The following is a 20,860-nucleotide window of genomic DNA, read 5'->3' on the forward strand; positions in this document are numbered from 1 at the left end:
AAAAGTCCCAAAATGGTTCACAGGTGTGCCATTCATTGTGGAGTTATTCAACATTTTGCACATAGGTCAGGTTATGTGGGGGAAATGCAGTTATGCCCATCGCTCTCCAGCCCTAATTTCCATCTGTGTAATTGGATGGAGCCAAACAGTTGATCATGTGATAGAAGCATTCCTGGTCTCTGTGATGGTCTCAGGACTGGAGTGAGGTTTAGCCAAGCTTCATAAGAAATATGAGGTCGAGACTGAGACAGCATGATGTTGAACATAATGGAGTCTTCTTTATTCTGTTTTACTTTCATTTTCTCTTTCAGCTCCCTCTACTGGCTCATGTGTGCATGGTAGCCTCAAGTGAACAATATATACAGCGCAATTCTCAAAACACTAGAGGTTACTGCAAAAATAGTTAATATGCAGCTTCTTGTACTACCAACTGTAGTAATAATACAGTGGGAGATCTTCTAAGCATGATTATTTTACAAACTTTAACTCAGATTAATTTTATCTGATTTAAATATTCAACTCAACAGAGCAGGACACTATCTCAAATGGTCACCGACTTAAAACATCAACTTTATTTCTGTCCTGCCGATGCTGCCTGACCTGCTGAATAATTCCAGCATTTTCTGTTTTTCTTTCTAAACTGGGAGCATTTGTCTATGCTTTTACTACCAGATTGACTGAGCCAAAAATCTATGGGTTCCAGTCCCACTTGAGAACCCATTATCTATGTTGATTCTCCAGTGCAGTACTAATGGAGGCTTCATCTCTTGGATGGGTTTTTACCTTGAGAGCTTCTCACCAGTCTAATGATTCTGAACATTATTAAAATTCTTAAGGCTTTATTAGAAGAGGTGAAGAGAGTTCTCCTGGTACCTTGGCCAATATTTCTTCCTCAAGCATCACCAAAGGTCATAACTGGTTATGGGATCTTGACATGCACAAAAAGGCTGTCACATTCCCTGCATTTCAAAATAATTCACTTCTGTGGCGTTCTTTGAAGTGATTCAGCAAGGTGATAATGCTCTACCTAAAAGACAATCTTGCTTATTTACGTCTTTGAGTTGTTCAAAATCAAATTAGGGTGGATTTAAAGACAGCTGGCGCACAGTAGACATCGCCTGTTCACCTATTTGACCCAGTAGACTATTTGTTTTGAAAGTACCATGAGCCCTCACAAATGCCGCTATTTTAATCACCCAACAGAGCCATCAGTAGATGTTTTCCAGCCATCCAACAAAGAGGGATTTGGACTGGGACTTCAACTGAAGAAGTAAGTACAATAGTCCCCATCAAACAAGGTCACTAAAAGAGTGTCACATTGCTGTTGTGGGAGCTTGCTGTGTGCAAATATTGGCTGCTGCATTCTCTATATTACAGCAGTGATTACACTTCAAAAAGTACATCATTGGTTGTAAAGTGCTTTGGGATGTCTTGAGGTTGTGAAAGACATCATTTAAATGTAAGTCTTTTTTATATAAGAGAATGTTATACTTTAAAACAGATCATATTTACATGTAATTATGTGTATAGTGTAGAATAAAATAATAATAATAAAAGTCTTGCATATCACATGCCTTTTCTCTGAGTGGCTAGTCGACTTCCTGCAAAAGCTTTCAGGTGAAGCAGCGATTTACTTGTACTTCTTTCAATGTGGGACACTGTAGTCGCTGCTCACAATGTGGTCTCCTCTACATTGGGAAGACCAAATGCAGACTGGGTGACCGCTTTGCGGAACACCTCCGCTCAGTCCGCAAGCGGGACCCTGAGCTTCCGGTTGCTTGCCATTTCAACACTCCCCCCTGCTCTCATGCTCACATCTCTATCCTGGGCTTGCTGCAGTGTTCCAGTGAACATCAACGCAAGCTCGAGGAACAGCATCTCATTTTCCGATTAGGCACGCTACAGCCTGCTGGACTGAACATTGAGTTCAATAATTTCAGAGCATGACGGGCCCCCCATTTTACTTTTATTTTTAGTTATTTTTTCTTTTTTCTTTTTTACATTTTTTACAATTTTTTTTCTTTTGTTTATTTCATTTCATTGTAGTTTGTTCAGTTTGCTTACCCACTGTTTTTTTTTTCATGTTTGTACTTGCTGCTGTTCAATCTTCAGTTCGTTAGCACCCTATCTGTACTAATGCTTTGTCTTTCAACACACCATTAACATATTGTTTGCCTTTGTTCCATGACCTCTTGGTCAGCTATGTGGCCTTGTCCAATCTACACCTTCTCCTTTGTTATCTCTTGCCCCACCCCCGGCTCACTTGCTTATAACCTTTGACATTTCTAAAGAAGGGTCACTGACCCGAAATGTTAACTCTGCTTCTCTTTCCACAGATGCTGCCAGACCTGCTGAGTGGTTCCAGCATTTCTTGTTTTTATTCCTGTAAAAGCTTTCCCATCACACTGTCGTTGATAACAGACCTATCTTTATAAAACAGCATACCTTTCATCTCACCAGGCAATGCAATGGGATGTTTGGTAGTATATGGAAATGATACACATACAGTACAAGGAGTACAACATTGTGTGCCTTGGTAGAAATCTGGATCTCTGGATTTTTTTGGATCTCAAAGCTTTTGAGGTCTCAGCTGTGGCTCAACTGGTAACTCATCTCTGAGTAAGAAGGTTGTGGGTTCGAGTCCACTCTGCAGACTTGGGTACAAAATCTAGGCTGACACTCTATTGAGGGAGTGCTGCACTGTCGGCGATACCAGCTTTTTGGATGTAACATTAAACCGAGGACTTGTCTGCTCTCTGACGTGGATGTAAAAGATCCCATGACACTAATTCAAAGAAAAAGTAGGGTTAGTATAAATGGGTGGTTCTTGGTTGGCACAGACTCGGTGGGCTGAAGGGCCTGTTTCAGTGCTGTATCTCTAAATAAAAAATAAAAAGCAGGGGAGCTCTCCTGTCCAATATTTAACCCTTAAACACTATTCACTAGAACAGATTATCTGGTCATCATCACATTGGGTGTCGCATGTGATGGTGATACTGAGTACCATGTTTCAATCCCCATCATGAACAGCCCTCACCTTCTTCAAAACAAAATGCACGAAAGGAACTGTGAATAATTTCAAATTTAGTCATAAATACTCAAATATGTAGCAAATAAACCTTTATTAAAAAATAATGGTCCCGAATTTCCTCGGACTTTCGAGTGGTGTGCTGCCAAACTTCACCTGGGGCAAGGCGGAAAGCCCATTTAGTAGTGTAAACAGTGTTCCCATCACACCTCCAATCAAGTTATGGTAGTGGAGTGGGTCCAGCTTCAAGGAAATTCCAGGCCAATGTTCCTATGATTCCGGAGACAGAGATGACTCGAGATGTTTAGGGTGTGCAAGGGGGAATGCAATGGTAAATGCCTTGTGTTTCTTGGTTTGCAGAATTCTGGGAATGTTTACTTCTCAGCAGTGGAAGCACCTAAGCAATGATTTCCTGAAACGTCAGCAGGAGAAGAGGCAGAGCTGGTTCAAATCAAGCGGTACAGTGAAGAAATTCCGGTCGGGGCTCAGCATCTTCTCGCCAATCCCAAAGTAAAGAATGTCTTGGGTTTTATTCAGTGTTTGTTTCAGAAATGGTAGCACTAAGGGGGGGAAAAAAAAACACATTTGGTCTTAATAGAGTTGCCAACTCAAACGTGCTCCTGGAGGTTTCATCACATGACTGCCTGCCTCCAATGGCCCCAGACGGTCAAACAGCTTTTCTTCCAACCAATCTCCAAATATTTTTACAACTAAGGAAGGAAAGTGTTTGAAGAAAATGAAAAAAACAAAAGTGACATTATGATTTTTCTCACAACAGTGTCCAGGAGATTAATCTTTTAATTCCTAGAGACTCTGGGACAATCTTAGAGGGTTGGCCACCCTGCAACAGAGTCTTCTCCAATCTGGCCAATATTAGGAACATAGGAACATAGCAGCAGGAGTGGGCCATTCAGCCCTTCAAGCCTGCTCTGCCATTCTAGATCATGGCTGATCGTCTCCCTCAACGCCACATTCCCGCGCTATTCCCACATCCCTTGATGTCATTAGCAACTAGAAATCTATCGATCTCTGTCCTGAACTTACTCAGTGACTGAGCTTCCACCACCCTCAGAGCAGAGAATTCCAAAGATTCACCACCCTCTGAATGAGGAGGAACTTCTTCATCTCAGTCTTAAATGGCCTGCCCTTTATTCTGTGATTGTGTCCCTTAGTTCTCGACCCCACAGCCAGAGGAAACATCCTTTCTGTATCTATCCTGTCTATTCCATTAAGAATTTTTAAAGTTTCTATGAGATCGCCTGTCATTCTTCTGAACTTCAGAGAATACAGGCCCAGTCTCCTCAATCTCTCCTCATTGGACAATCCCACCATCCCAGGCATCAGTCTGGTGAACCTCCGCTGCACTCCCACTATGGCAAGTATATCCGTCCTCAGGCAAGGGGACCAGAACTGCACACAATATTCCAGGTGTGGCCTCACCTATGCTCTATACAATTGAAGCATGACTTCTTTGATCCTGTACTCAAATCCTCTTGCGATAAAGACTAACATGCAGTTTGCCTTCCTAATTGCTTGCTGCACCTGCATACTAGCTTTCAGTGACTGATGAACAAAGACACCTAAATCCGTTTGGACATCAATACTTTCCAATCTCTCACCATTTAAGAAATACTCTGCACCTCCGTTCCTCCTACCAAAGTGAATAACCTCACACTTATCCACATTATATTCCATCTGCCATGTTCTTTCTCACTCACTCAGCCTGTCCAAATCCCCTCGAAGCCTCTTTGCAACCTCCTCGCAACTTACATTCCCACCAAGTTTTGTATTATCCGTAAACTTGGAAATAATACAATTAGTCCCCACATGCAAATCATTGATATAAATTGTGAACAGCTGGGGCCCAAGCATTGATCCTTATGGTACCCCACTGGTCACAGCCTGCCAACCTGAGAATGACCCATTTATTCCTACTCTCTGTTTTCTTCCTGTTTCCCAATCTTCAATCCCATGTGCTTTAATTTTGCTTTGTAACCTCTTATGTGGGACTTTATCAAAAGCCTTCTGAAAGTCAAAATACACCACATCCACTGGTTGCCCCTTATCCGCTCTGCTAGTAACATCCTCAAAAGAACTCTAACAAATTTGATGAATATGATTTCACCTTTATAAATCCACTTTGACTCTGCCCAATCAGACCATTATTTTCTAAATGGCCAGTAATCATATCCTTTATAACAGATTCTAGTATTTTCCTTACTACCAATGTCAGGCTATCAGGTTGATTAATAAATGAGAGTGGCATTCCTCAGAAGCAATTTGGACCAACTTGCTCCTCATAAATGGTCAGATGCACATCTGTGCCTGCCATCTTCTTTATCTCGCCAGGCCCATTGCTGTAGGGTGGAAGGCAAGCAGTAGGGTTGCAAGGACATCCTTCAAAAGGGTGAGGGAAAGAAAGGGTACGTCACTCTCCAAACCAAACGCCTTTATGCACCTCTAGTTGTGGAATAACATTGGCCTCTGTTTGGAATGATGTTACCTTGCTGCTTTCTCAGACTGGTGGATGAGAAACCTAAGGAAGAAAGGGAGGAAAAGGCAATACTTCAAGCAATGATTCAAATTTCAAGCCCATGTTTAGGTTTATGGACGCAGCCATTTTTGCACCCCTCATACATTGGCTGGAATTTTACACCCCCCCCCCCCCCACAAAGAGCGGGCTGGTGATGGGGGAGGGGGGGTTGTGTGGGGGGTGGGGGAGGTGGCGTAAAATGGAGTGGGAGGCTCGGGGGGATGGGGAAGGGCCCTTCCTGACCCACTCCCACCTCCGCCACCATTTTACGTGGGGCAGCGGGAAACGACCTGCCCCATCCCAGGCCAGTCAAGGCCCTTAAGTGGCTAATTAACTGCCACTTAAGGGTCTCCGCCTGCCGCCACACGGACTTTACCACAAAAGTAGGTGGCCTTCTGACGGCCTGGGGGGCCCTCCTCATTGGGCACCTTGTGCCTGATGGAGGGCCGTCCCCAATGCCCCAACCACCCCCAATGCCCAACACGCCTGCCCCCCCGCTACCCCAATCGAACCCCCCCTCCTTGCCTCGCCGGAGCCCAACCAATCACCCCCAATGAGGCCCCAAAAATCTACCTCTTTTCTGGGCCATCATTCCTCTTCATCTTGAGGCTGGGTCTGGTCCCAGCAGTGGCCACAGCCCCTGGTGGCGCTGCTGGGACTAAGAACTGCCGGCCCGCTGATTGGCCGGCATCTCCATTAGGCGGGACTTCCTGCCTCAATGAGGTGAAAGTGCGCCTAAGACCAATTAAGGGCCTGGAGGCTGTAAAATCTGATCTGGATCCCCAGGTCCAGCAGAGGGGGGAATCCAGACCAGATTTTCCAGTCAGCGGACACTCCTGTGCCACAAGCGAAAAATTCTGGCCGTTGTAGTGACAGAAAAAGTAATAGATGCAAAGGACAGCCAGACTGACAGAGTGCAGGTTTAACCTTCTATACTCAAATACCATGGCTGGGCTTCTATTCTATTTAGGCCAAGGCTTCAGTGTGAAAAAAAGAAACATTAGTTAGCAAGGAAGTTAGCAGTGTAGTTGCGATGGATAGAGTCATTTCCATGCTGAGTATCAGTGAGGTGAGAATTCTACTGACGCTTTACTGATGACCATAAGCCACCTGTAGCATTAGTAAGTTATTACCAACATTGGTAAGATGGGTGATTAAAATCATTGAATAATTAAGCAGTCGGTGTCCACCAAATGTAAAATATAGGCCTTTACCTTCTGGTAAATTGTGAACAATTGTAACAGTTCTGCCAGCCGCTGAAATGATCTCTCCACCTCTCATTGTAGATCGCCAAGTTTTCCCCTCATTCAGGATTCCATGCTGAAAAGCAAACTCGGGGTGCCAGATCTCCGGGTCAATCGGATCATTAATCGTTCCATCTCCTGCACTATGAAAACCCCCAAACCAGAGCTCTTTGGATATCCCTCCGCTAATCAGGCAAGCTTCACCCTGTGCAATGTCAATGATCTGCAATTGCTGGAGTATGAAAAGGAATATGTAAGACCTATTTGCGTAGCATGAATCTTTAAACCAACGATTTACACAGTTACTGAAGAATGACGTTCATCTGCGTTGCTTTAACTTCAAGCGGAAGTGCACTTTCCACTCACGATGATGCTTCCGCACAAATTACCATTGTCCAGATTGACCATGATCAACAATACCAAATCATTATACAATAAATTCTTCACAATGACATACTGTTGTTCGTGATATCCTCCCTCCTTCTTCCTGATATCTTGGGCTAGATTTTCAAAATGGGGTCAGGAACCTGACGCCCGGATAATTTCTGGGTCCCGACCCCGTGCCTCAGCTGTGTCGAGGTGAGCTCAGGGTCCAGTTACTGGCACCGAGCATCTCCAGGTGGTGGGAACTGCCTGCGGAGCATGAGCGGCAAAGGCAGACTGCAGCCATGATGGGGCCTGCTGCTGCCTTGCCCAAGAGAGAGCAGGCAGTTCCTTCAAGGGCCAGCAGCATAAAAGAATAAGACAGTGTTCAAACATCCAAAACTGAGGAATGCAGGTGATCCGGCCCAAGACCCCAAGGGCCCTATAATTACCAACCTCAAAAAAAAACAAGTTTCCCTTTGCCTCGCTGTGAACCAACAAAGAAGAGCACCAGACTGTTCGGGTTTGCTGGAATCCCATTTGAAAATTGTAGAGCAAACCTCCCCAGCCCCTGAACGAGCTCCCCTAGGAGCCATTAATTGGAGGTGATCGGGTTCCCCACTCCCTGCCCACCGCCCTCACTTTAAAAATTGTAGTCTGTCCCGGAGGCGTCAGGATGATGAAACGCCCTCTGGCACTGCGATTTTTAAATCGTGCCCACACCCGGTCCTGACCCCGCCAGCCATTGAAAATCCAGCCCCTGCTTGCTCTCTGCTCCATACAATGGTTGGCATTGAGAATATGTCAGTGGAGAGCTGCTGATGGAAGACTTGTACGCAAACTGCACCAACACATTCCTGTATGTCTGAACTTTTAAGTTATTTTACAGTTTAGGAAGAACATGATTTAGATGATCACATTGGGCGAGAATTTGCTGGAGTGGGGCATCTTATACACAAATCAGAGCCGTATTGCTTATCTAATTGAGACCAGTATTAATTTATCATGAAGTAATTCTCCATTTGCTCAATGTCTTACCAGTATTATCTATTTATCCACAGGCTGGGAGTCACTGTAAGAACATTCCAACATTAGAATATGGCTTTCTTGTACAGGTAAACTCTGAGAAAGTTGTGTTAATTGTTAGCTGGATACAAAGGGTCCTCCTGTTCCTTTCAGCACTGTCTTCCAAATTCTGCTGCCTCTACAGCCATCTTCCTATGTCCTTCTCCTTTGTGTATTTTTAATATACTTTCTCGACGTCTTTTTAAGCCATCTGTGAATGAATGCTAAGAAGCTATAATTCTGGAGATACTGGAGATTCAAATAATAGTTCTAATTGCAAAGTCAGCGTCGACACCACTTTGTCAGCCAATAAGATCGAGGCGGGGAAGCACTTAGGGCAGGACTTACAACAAACAGTCTATTTTCTCAGCAAACAGCATCTATTTAAACAGAGTCTCTAGAAAGCACAGCAAACAGAGCTCATGACCAAAACTACAGCAAAGTCTACTGATAAAAGCAGGATTATTTTTCCAGCAAAATGCAGTGAGTGGAGGATAGTTACCTCATACAAATTATGCAAGGAGGTTTCAAGGGGACCCGGACAGGCTAAGTGAATGGGCAAGGGCATAGCAGATGGAATATAATGTGAATAAGTGTGAAGTTATCCACTTTGGTAGAAAAAACAGAAAGGCAGAGTATTTCTTAAATGGTGAGAGGTTGGGAGGTGTTGATGTCCGAAGGGGACCTGGGTGTCCTTGTTCATGAGTCACTAAAAACTAGCATGCAGGTGCAGCAAGCGATTAGGAAGGCAAATGGTAGGCCTTCATCGTAAGAGGATTTGAGTACAGGAGTAAAGAAGTCTTGCTGCAATTGTATAGAACCTTGGTGAGACTGCACCTGGAGTATTGTTCTCCTCATCTAAGGAAGGATATACTTGCCATAGAGGGAGTGCCAAGGAGGTTCACCAGACCAATTCCTGGGATGGTGGGATTGTCTTATGAGGAAAGATTAAGGAAGCTGGGCCTGTATTCTCGAGAGTTTCAACAAATGACAAGTAAGCTTATTGAAATTTTACAAAATTCTTAAAGGGCGTGACAGGGTAGATGTAGCTAGGATGTTTCCTCTGGGTGTGGGGTCTAGAACCAGGGGACATAGTCTCAGAATAAAGGCTAAGCTATTTAAGACTGAGATGAGGAGGAATTTCTTCACTTAGAAGGTGGTGAATCTTTAGAATTCTCTACCCCAGAGGGCTGTGGAAGCTCAATCATTGAGCATGTTGAAGACAGAAATCGATAGAGATCTGGATACTAATGACATCATGGAATATGGGGATAGTGACGTTGAGGTAAATGATCAGCCATATTCTAATTGAATGGTGGAGCAGGCTCGATGGGCTGAATGGCCTACTCCTGCTCTATGTTCCTATGTGAGTAATATAAATCCCAGTTCTTTACAGCAGTGTGAGCTCCAGGTGTGATTGACAGGGGAATTACCCAATCATCTCCATTCTGTCTGGGTCTTGTGGTGTCACTAGACACAACCTTCTAGTTGGGACATCTGACCTTTGGCATCTCCTGTAGAGCAGTGTCCTCATTTTGAGACTGTTATGGGGAAAGAAAAGAATCCTTAATGCACGGAAAACAATTACTAAAATAAAGTTTTAAAAATCTAAAAGAATACGGAAAGTTCAAGTTGGGGGCTGCAATGTGGCAATTGTGGGATTTACCGATTTATTGTTGGGTAAATAAACATGTTGCATCGAGCGTGAGTTTTTCCTGTCACACTCCACATGACACACTTTGTTTTATATGCAAATGGTTGGCATCCTTCCATTTATGAAAGATGATGGACACGCAGCAAACAATCCATTTCGGTGGGGTGTCTTCACTTGGTTCACCTTTGCTGATGGCTGTGATGGCCAATCCTTAAGACGCAGGTTCTGCCACAAGTGCTGCACGTGAAGCTGCCAAGTGACACTGTGAGTTGTTTTTGACATTGGCATCAGTTGCCAAGCTGCTGTAACAACTGGTCATCGTGGTAGTTCACCCCAGTCCACACATGTGTAGCCATTTCCCTCTTTCGCCAGCTAGTGACTCTCAGGTGCGATAGACGACTTTTAGGTCCTTCATGTCACTTTTGCAAGCATCCTTGAAGAGGAGCTTTGGGCGACCCACTGGTCGTTCTGTCCCGGCTACCTCGCCATACAGAAGGTCCCCGTGTATACAACTGTCTTCCATCCTGTGGACGTGTCCGATCCACCGAAGCCACCTCTGTTTGATTACTGCCAACACACTTGGGAGCTCTGCCTTTGAGAGGACTGTCGTATTTGTGATTTTGTCCTGCCAGGATATACCCATAATGTGCCGCAGACAGCAAAGATGGAAATTATTGAGCTTCTTTTCCTGGTAGCTGTAAGTCACCCATGTTTCACAGCCATACAGCAAGGTGCTGAGAACACAGGCCTTATAAACTATCAGCTTGGTTCTAAGGGTCAGCTTGGTGTTATCCCATGCACATTTTGCGAGTTGGCCAAAGGTTTCCCTACCCATGTATCGAGCTCTGCATCAAGGGACAGATTGTCTGTCATTGTGGATCCAAGAATGTGCTAACCACTTCCAGTGGGCTGTTACTTAGTGTGATCAGGGGCGGAGATGGAAAACAATCTCAAAAACAAGATAAAAACTTTCATTTGACCTGGAGCTTGAAATTAACAACTGCTCTCAGACTTCAATAGGTCTGTAGGTACTTACATGTTAACTACAGTTATCTGGATCCACCTAGTGAAAGTACAAGCCAGTTACCAAACTAAACATCACAATCATTCTTCAGCTAAGCTATATCCTCTGGCTTTTTTTCCCATTTGGAAGTTGGGAACTCCCCCCCAGCTCTATCGAGTGCGTATCTGGAGATACTGTACTACAGATAATGCTTATATCGTAGTCTATTAGGGAAAAGAATCATTCTCATTCCTGTGTGTAGTGACTACTTTAGTGTATTTAAAGAGAAAATGTCTTTAATATGTTGCAACATGTAGAGATCAAAGCAGTCCTTCCATTTTAAAAATTATCTCTGTTAAACTGCAACTGCTAGATATTTCTGTCGTTTTTGCCCCAAGTTCTTCTCCTCTCATGGGTTGCCTCGTCAGCTCCCATCTCCTCCCTGCAAATGAAGTGAGTAACAAGGTCAGACAATGGCTCCCCCTGTGTAACTGTTGCCCATGAAACTCTGTGATCTTCCAAAAGCAAGTCTGATTTAATTGGGACTAATTTGACATCTCTATTGTACTTGGTGCAGCCAACTGGTCAAACCCTGAGAGTGATAGATGGCCCAAGACCATGTCCGAACTCAGCTTTCAAATCGCTTGAGCTATGAAGTCCGTTGTTTAGTTTTCTAGCTCCATCGAAGCTGGAATGTAATTGTTTTTTGGCAGCGAGCACCATTATTTCAGCACTGTATGAAATATCAGATTGTGTAGAACGTTTACAAAAGGGAATTGGTAAATACTTGAGAAGGCAAAATTTGCAGGGCGATAGGGAAAGAGTGTGGGAGTGGGATTAATTGGCTATCTCTTTCAAAGAGTCAGCAAAGGCACGATGGATTGCATGGTATCCTTTTGTGCCATCAGAGTCTATTATTCTATTCATCCTATTCAACTTCTTCCTCACTTGCATGTCTCCAAACGCACAAAAGAGCCTGCAGCCATGAAACGCTGACATGGAGCCGGGACAGATTTCCCTTTTGATAGCATGGAAAACTCACACATCCCAAAACGCACTCAGCTACAGGCATATTGCCATTAATTTCTATCTCCCTGTTTGTGTTCAGACCATGAAATACGCAGAGCAAAGGATTCCCACTCTGAATGAATACTGTGTTGTGTGTGATGAGCAGCACGTCTTTCAGAATGGATCAATGTTGAAGGTAAGCACAATTTAATTGATTTTGTTGTATGGTAGACATAGAGTGGAAAATAACATGGTTTGATGGACACGGACCAGGATTGTGGAGCAGTCGGACAGTAATTAACATTACTGGGTTCCCACACAGCACATTTGCTATCTTGGCTGGATTACCAAGTCAAGGAATGGTGTTGGAAGGTTGGTCATTGTCTTGTAGCAGGGGAGGGAGTATTGGAGGGCAAGACATCTCTTAACAGATAGTTCCACAAAAACATTGGCTAAAACTCAGGAGTCTGATGCAGGAAATGTTGATAGCTTCAGGCTTATATTTACCTCCTTCAAATATAGAGAAATGATTTGGAAACAGAGGAAATTTGTAAGGGTTTTATTGAGAGTATAACTCATATGGGCACAACTTAGATACTATGGCAATTTTGTGGTATATTTTCCATCCAGAAGTAAATGACAAACAAGGGAGAGAACAAGAAAAAGCAAGGAAATCTCTTGCATGTCTATACAAATACACACACATACCTACAGACACACCCTCTCCTAAAGTGCCCCATTAAAGGAACAGTTAATTTTCAGGTGTTGTAACTCATTCCATACCCGGTTCTTAGCATTAGTCGTATAAAGCACCTTAATTTTCTCATATTTACTACTTCCTTTTAGTAGACATATTGGTCCCTGATTGCTTCCTAACTGCAATATAATTCCATGTTCATAAGCCCCTTTGAAATCTGTAACAATTTATTCTGCGCTGAAGCATCTCACAGTCAACACTTAATATCATTTTGGTAGTTTTAAAAAAAAATGCCCTCCTTAGTTCTATAAATGCTCAGTCCCAAGCCGAAGGGGTTAGCTTCTTGATTATGGTTCCCTAATAGATGGGTAACTTCTAGTATCTTGCCCATTTAGCCATTTGAGGCTGTTAGGGTCGGTAGATTATTTGACTGGCACAGATGGGCTTAATCATATCCTCACTGTAGATCTGGACACTTACTGCCAACAGGGGTTACTCAACAGCTCTTTCCAATCCCAGGGCCAGTTGAAGGCCCTTCCCTGCTACCCTGGCTGAGGTAAGGGAGGTAAGAACAGAAGGAGGCCATTCAGCCCCTCAAGCCAGATCTCCCATTCAATTAGATCGTGGCTAATCTGTATCTTAACTGATTTACCTGTCTTCGTTCCATATCCTTAACTATCCTTACCGAACAAAAATCTATCCATCTTAGTTTTGAAATTTTCAATTGAACCCCAGCCTCAACAGCTTGAGGATCAACGAACTCAGCACATGCCCTTCTCGGTCAGTGCGTCTCAGCACTCACTGCAGTAACCAGCTAAGCCACTAGGGGAGCTGATGCTACAACTTTTATGTTTCTCATTTCATTGAAATTATTACAACAACATAGAAAAGTGTTTATTCCAGCCATCCATACCTTCATATGTTCGAGCAGATAAGTTTGGGATACACAAACATTATGAGGTTTAGTGATGGTTGATCCAGAATTATTGTTTAAAAAGGAAGACTTGCATTTATATAGCGCCTTTCACCACCTCCGTTGTAGTGTAGGGAACATTGCAGTCAATTTGCACACAGCAAGCTCCAACAAACATCACTGAAATAATGACCAAATAATCCATTTTAGTGATGCTGGCTCAGGGATAATATTGGCTGCGACACTTGGCTAACATCCTTGCTGTTCTTGGAAATAGTCTTTTAAGTCCATCTGAGAGTACAGGTGGGGCAGTACTCCCTCAGTATTACATTGGAGTGTCAGCCTAGATTGTGCTCAAGTTTCTGGAGTATGAGTTGAACCCATGACCTTCTGACTCAGAGTGCTAACATTGAGTCATGGCTGACATACTTACATGAGAAGGCCTGCTGCTTGTATTACTGGTGTTTGGTGCTTGAACGTCAGTAGACTGATAGTTTTCTTTCTTTACTCAACGACACAGCCCGCTGTATGCACACGGGAGCTCTGCGTTTTCTCATTCTACACACTGGGGGTGATGTCAGGAGCAGCAGAAGAGGTAGCCACTGGAGCAGAGGTAGGTAAACTTGCTTTATCTGTTCTAGAAATGGAAGCTGTTAGACTCCTCCAATGGCTCAATGAAAAAAAAATCACTATTCCGACCCATACAACTCAGGTTTGTATTCCCCAGTCTGTGGTGAATTTATCCAGACATCCGCATCTTGGGAAGGCAACTGACTATGTCTGACTGCTATCCAGTGAGCCCTGCTGGAAATCCATGTGGGCTTTGGTGTAGGATCCTTTACACAGCCACATAGCCTGCCAACAGAGACTAGTCATTGAGCAAGACAATTGGCCCCTGTGCTACCAGATCCCAGTAAGAGACTCAACATATTCAAGAGAAAGGGTGAAAAGTTGGCGAGAAAGTACAAGTGTTGCAGATATAACCAATTGTTCTGTGAAAATTAAAACAGCCCGCATTTTCCAATTGCTCTTAATCCATTTGGATTACCTGGCAGTGACAAAACAACACCAAGCAGAAAATCTAAACAAAAGTAGCTTCCTTTCAACTTGACTTTGACGGAGTTGGGGTTGGGGTCAGCGGAGGTGGGGGGGGGTGGGGGATGGTGGTGGAGGGGGATTTTTTATGCGGCACAACAACAGAGTTCTGAAGGTGCTGTGAGGTATGAGTGCAGCAATGCTGAGAGATTTCACTTACAAAGGAAATAGAAGCAGAGTTGACCAGTCAGCCCCTCGAGCCTGCTCCGCCATTCAACTGGATCATGGCTGGTCTTCTACCTCAGCACCATTGGATGAATGGGATTTAGTGTGGGATAGGAGTTTTGGGTGAAGTTTGGAAGGCTAGCAAGGACTATATTGGAGAAATTGAGGTAACAAAAACATGCATTCACTGTATTTTACAATTATGCATTCAGCTATGAGGACAGATAGGATAGTTTGGTGTTGTTTTCTTTGGAACAGAGGAGGCTGAGAGGAGATATTTAATTGAGGTGTGTAAAATTATAAGGGGCTTGGATAGAGTGGATAGGAAGGACCTATTTCCTTTAACAAAGAGGTCTATAACCAGGGCGCTTGGATTTAAGATAATTGGTAGAAGGATTAGAAGGGAGTTGAGATATAGCTCCACAGCCACAGGTTGCTCTCTAGTACTTTACTGAAATGACCATTGAGAAAGTGATAGGGTTCTGGAACTCACTGCCTGAAAGGGCAGTAGACGTAGAAATCTTCATCACATTTAAAAAGTACGTGGAATTGCCCGTGAAGTGTTGTAACCTACAGAGTTACAGTCCAAGAGCTAGAATGTGGTATTAGACAAGATAGCTCTTGTTCAGCCAGCACAGACACGATGGGCCGAATGACTTCCTTCCATGCCATATATTTTCTACGTTTCTATGATGCTTGGACAATGGATCGACTGGTTAAGACATGAGCAGTTGAATCATTACAGCCAGACGGTTCCCAGGCTTGATCGCCAGACGGTTATAAGCTAGCTGCTCTGAGCCAGGGCAATGGCAGAAGTGGTACAATTGGTCTCTACGTCAATGGACAGGGGGGCAATGCTTATCTAGACATTCTGCTCCTGATCACTACCCTACTGATACTTACAATCTAATGGTCATTTCGGTCAAGTACTAGAGGGCAACCTGTGGGTGTGGAGCTATATCTCAACTAGGTGGGGAAGGATGATTAGGGATAGAAGAAAATGGGCATAAAATGAAAGAGGAAAAAAGATATTTCTGAATGCAATTTAGGAACACATAAGTGACAGGGAACAGAAATGTCTGGAATAAAAACAAGAAATGCTGGAAACACTCAGCAGGTCTGGCAGCATCTGTGGAGGGAGAAGCAGAGTTAACGTTTCAGGTCAGTGACCCTTCTTCAGAACTAGCAAATATTAGAAATGTGAAAGGTTATAAGCAAATAAAGCGGGGGTGGGGCAAGAGATATCAAAGGAGAAGGTGTAAATAGGACAAGGTCACAGAATAGCTGACCAGAAGGTCGCGGAGCAAAGGCAAAGAATATGTTAATGGTGTGCTGAAAGACAAAGCGTTAGTACAGATAGGGTGTTAATGGACAGAAAACTAAACAGCTGCAAGTACTGGGTAAGCAAACTGAACAAACTAAGATGAAATAAAATAAAATAAACACAATAAAATATATTAAAAAAAGGAAAAAGAAAAAAAATAACGAAAAATAAAAGTAAAATGGGGGGCCCATCATGCTCTGAAATTATTGAACTCAATGTTCAGTCCGGCAGGCTGTAGTGTGCCTAATCGGTAAATGAGATGCTGTTCCTCGAGCTTGCGTTGATGTTCACTGGAACACTGCAGCAATCCCAGGACAGAGATGTGAGCATGAGAGCAGGGGGGGAGTGTTGAAATGGTAAGCAACCGGAAGCTCGGGGTCCTGCTTGCATACTGAGAGATGTTTGGGATGTTTTTATGATATGAAGTATTCTGTCATAGCCTGTTAGCCTATTGAATACTGTTTTGGGCTGCATAATGCCACAAATTCTAAAGTACTCCAAAGCCAACAATGTTTGGTCATTTATGGTCCCTGTACAATCCCATTGCTGCTCACCTCTCAACCCTTTCCTGTTTGTCCAGTGTGATAGATAGAATGTCCCTTCTACAACACTCCTAACTGTTCCGCCATTGTTGCCGCCATTTTCTCTCTGCCTTTCTGTAATGGCCACAAAAGAATGACAAGGAGGAAGGGCTATCATCCCATTCAGAGAACCACACAAAAGCGATGAACCTTCGTACTGTCACATATACTGAAAAGAATGCAGTCCATCACTGCAAATAACAGAAACTCTGACTTCCTAATCCTTAGCATGTGTGAAACGGAATGCCCTGAGCAGAAGAATGAGACACAATCGTATGACGAATTACATAGAATTAACAGCATAGAAACAGGTCATTTGGCACAACAGGATCTCCTCCCACTTTACTTCATCTCATCCTATCGTTTTGTTCCTTTCTACCTAATGTTCTAATCTAACCTCCCCTTAAATGCCTCTATTCTATTCACCTCAACTACTCCATGTGGAAGCAAATTTTACATTCTAACCAGAACATGCTGGAAATACTCAGCAGGTCAGGCAGCATCTGTGGAGAAAGAAGCAGAGTTAACGTTTCGGGTCATTGACCTATTGCCAAAACTCTTGACAAAAGGCCATTGACCTGAAACTTTAACTCTGCTCCGAAACGTTAACTCTGGTTCTCTCTCCACTGATGCTGCCTGACCTACTGAGCATTTCCAGCACTTTCTGTTGTTAATTTCAGAATTCCAGCATCTGCAGTACTTGGCTTTTCTCTAATCTTAACTCCCCTCTGGGTAAAGAAGATTCTCTTGAATTCCTTTTTGGATTTATTAGTGACTATCTTATATTTAAGACCCGTAAATTTAGACTCCCCACAGTGGAAACATCTTCTCTACGTCTACCCTATTAACCCCTTCATTATTTTAAAGGCTTCAGTTAAGTCAATGATGATGTTAACAATCAATAGATTCTAAAATAACTTAAGCTTTTCTTCTTTTGACTAATCCTGAGTTTGAACTAAATGTAGGGAATGCTGGTTGCCTCAAAGAGTGATGATGAGGAATTTTTTCTTCAGGTGGTGGACCTGTTGGTGGCAATGTGCCGAGCTGCTCTGGAGTCTCCAAGGAAAAGCATTATATTTGAGCCTTACCCTTCTGTTGTGGACCCGAATGATCCCAAAACTCTTGCCTTCAACCCTAAGGTGAGCCGTTATTAAAAAAAAACTTCACATCAAACTCCAAAGGTCAAACAGTTATAGCTAATCTTATATGATTGAAATGAAGTCACCTCATCGAATTCACTTCTGTTTATCCTTGTGTTGCTACAGATTGGAGATTTTGGATTAGCTCCCAATTCCTGATGAATCTCTTTTATCCCTCACTGCATTCCATTTGTCTTGTTGTGTTCGCCCCCTATTCTGCCATCCCATATTATGTAAATGCAAAAAGACCAATGCTAAAGTGTTCCTCTTTCATGAAACACAAAATGTTAGTATATAGGTACAGCAAGTAATTAGGAAGGCAAATGGAACGTTGCAAGGGGGTGGAGTATAAAACTAGTGTTATCTTGCCACAACTGTATAGAGCATTGGTGAGACCACACCTAGAGTACTGTGTATAGCTTTGGTCTCCTTATTTAAGGAGGGATATACTTGCATTGGAGGCAGTTCAGAGAAGGTTGGTTCCTGGGATGAGGGTGTTGTCTTATAAGGATATGTTAAGCAGGTGGAGCCCATACTCATTGGAGTTTAAAAGAATGAAGGATGATATTATTGAAACATGTAAAATTCTGAGCGGGCTGGACAGGGTAGATGCTGAGAAGATGTTTCCCCTATGAGAGAATCTAGAACTAGGGAGCATGGGACTGGATTTTAACAGCCCTCTGGAGACGGGCTGGGAGGCAGGAGGCCTCGTACAATGGCGGCAGAAAGCATCAGGAGGAGAGCCTAACCTTTTCCCACTGCCATGGCATATTCCCAGTAGTGGGAACCTCAGCATTACAGCTGCTCAATGACCAGACAACTATACCAATTAAGGGCCCAATTAAGGGCCAATTCCCGCCCCCACCCAACATTTCAACAGTGTCAGGAGGTAAACTCCAGCAGCCTGTCAGTGGGTTGCTGGGGGTGATGGGGGGGTGGGGGGGTGGCGGTTGGTGTGTGAAGGGTGCCCTCCTTTACGGCTGCTCCATGGCCCAAGAAGGAGCCCCCACAGTGGCAATGCCCCCCACCATGGCTATGGCGCTGCTGCTGGACGGTAACCCCCCACGTGATCATCCGGGCCTACCTGCCCGGCCCAGGTAATGTACATAAACAAACCTACTTTGCTTTGAAGGCACCTCAGCATGGAGGTGCCCTCTCCTGCCACCTCTGTGGGTGGCACAGTCGAGCCTGCCAAGCTGTCGGCCCTCTGCTTAGGCTGGTCTCTGTGGGAGGCAGGCTGCCATCCTCAATTGAATGGTGGTTCCAGCAGCGGCCTCTTAATTGGCTGCCAGCAGTACAATGTGTTTGAGGGTCCTGCCGCTGGCCCATGTGGTGTCGGGTCCCAGTGACGGGACTTCTTGACTCCTGAGAAAATCCAGCCCATAGTTTCATAAAGGGTTGCCCATATAAGACAAAGATGAGGAGGAATTTCTTCTCTCAGATGATTGTGAATTTTTGGAATTCTCAACCCCTGAGAGCTGTGGAGGCGGGTCATTGAATATATTTAGGACTGAGATAGACAGGTTTGTGATCTGTAGAGGAGCCAAGGGTTATGGGGAACAGGCAGGAAGCTGGAGTTGATCAGATCATTCATGATCTTATTGAATGGAGGAGCAGGGTTTTCAATATATGGGCAAAGCTCCAGTGCATTCATGACTTTGTGAGATAAGTTGGAAGAATTTCTATCTCAGACTGACTGGAATTTTTGGAAAGATCACTGAGGAGTTCCACTGGATATTGTGTCCATCGAAACTTTAATGTCTACCCTTTATTTCCTATTATCTCACCAATTCATTGTTCAATTTAGAACTCCCATCAGCTAGGACTTTCACTGCAAGTCTCTGATGAGGGGATTTCTGCCTCATCTTTGACAATATTGGCAGCTTAGGCTGTTGTGAACTGCAATCACAATTGTGCTGTCGCTCACAGGATGACCTGCGTCTTACCGTTTTCCTGTTGCTCATTTGCAGAAAAAGAACTACGAGCGGTTACAGAAAGCCCTGGATAGTGTAATGTCCATCAGAGAAATGACACAGGTATGTCAACAGTGCTCACTCTACATGAATACCCTTTGTATCATCTCAGTTTCTTCACTAGAAATATTACTGACAGAAATTGACCGGGATTAAAGACAATGAACAAGGACATTTTAACATTAATGGGGTAGTCATTCAACTTGGCATCTACGTCTGAAACTAATGTAGCAGATCAGCTGTCTATTTAGAAACCACCTGATTCCCATTACCATTGGTTTCAATCAAAATTTAAATTGAGCGGTTTCTATGACGAGGGAAAATTCTGAAACATCTATCAAAATAACCAATATTATTTATTCTCTTCTTAGTAAAATCTCAACTTGTCTTCAAAACATTTTAACTCCCTTCGTCTTCTCCACCTACTACAATCTATATCTCATGCCGAGGCTTCCCAATTGGTTTAGTGTTCCTGCCACGAAAGAAACAATTTGGGGGGAAAGAAATTGCACCTTTTCTTTGTGATTGGTTGTTTTCTTACAATAGAACCAATCAGATACACTAGCAAATAAAATAAGCTGCCATTACGGTTTGCTGCTTAACTTTGCATCACTGCCCCATTCGAATTATGGAAAAGCAAAGAATTAAGTTGTAATTTATCTTGGTCATACTTGCTGATATGTTTCTGGCCCTGCGACGGCCATCATCATGTGCCATTCATTTCCTGGACCTCCCACTGGCAAACATCACATTCCCAACTGCTTACGAGCCAGACCACCCAATGGACATAACTAAGGCCCATGCCCAATTCCTCTTGCCTGGACTGAAACTTTCTTTCCAACTTGCTTGGCTCCTTCTGGTAGCTTAGCTCAGTGGCAGCACTGTTGTTTGAGCCACAAGGTCATGGGTCAATTTGTCCTGGGGTTTGACTACATTAATTAAGCCTACTCTTTAAACTAGTTCTGAGAGAGTTCTGCATTGTTGGAGGTCTTGCTTTTCGGTTCAGATGTTGAACTGAGGCCCTCGCTACTAGATCAGGGAGATGCAAAAAACAAATCCTATGGGTCAATCAAAG

The 20,860-nt window shown here is 43.6% G+C and overlaps 1 protein-coding gene across 1 annotated transcript in view; it reads left to right on the forward strand.

The window, feature by feature from the left end:
- Nucleotides 1-20,860, forward strand: part of LOC137350537 (protein mono-ADP-ribosyltransferase PARP6) — a 70,232-nt gene that overhangs the window by 14,086 nt on the left and 35,286 nt on the right. Inside the window, exons 5-12 of the mRNA XM_068015196.1 lie at nt 1,204-1,270; nt 3,389-3,538; nt 6,848-6,998; nt 8,230-8,283; nt 11,999-12,094; nt 14,029-14,121; nt 17,687-17,812; nt 19,783-19,848. Of these exons, the coding sequence (XP_067871297.1) occupies nt 1,204-1,270; nt 3,389-3,538; nt 6,848-6,998; nt 8,230-8,283; nt 11,999-12,094; nt 14,029-14,121; nt 17,687-17,812; nt 19,783-19,848 (803 nt within the window). The remainder of the gene's footprint in view (nt 1-1,203; nt 1,271-3,388; nt 3,539-6,847; nt 6,999-8,229; nt 8,284-11,998; nt 12,095-14,028; nt 14,122-17,686; nt 17,813-19,782; nt 19,849-20,860) is intronic.

Source organism: Heterodontus francisci, chromosome 35 (genome assembly GCF_036365525.1).
Source record: "Heterodontus francisci isolate sHetFra1 chromosome 35, sHetFra1.hap1, whole genome shotgun sequence".
NCBI classification, from domain to species: Eukaryota; Metazoa; Chordata; class Chondrichthyes; order Heterodontiformes; family Heterodontidae; genus Heterodontus; species Heterodontus francisci.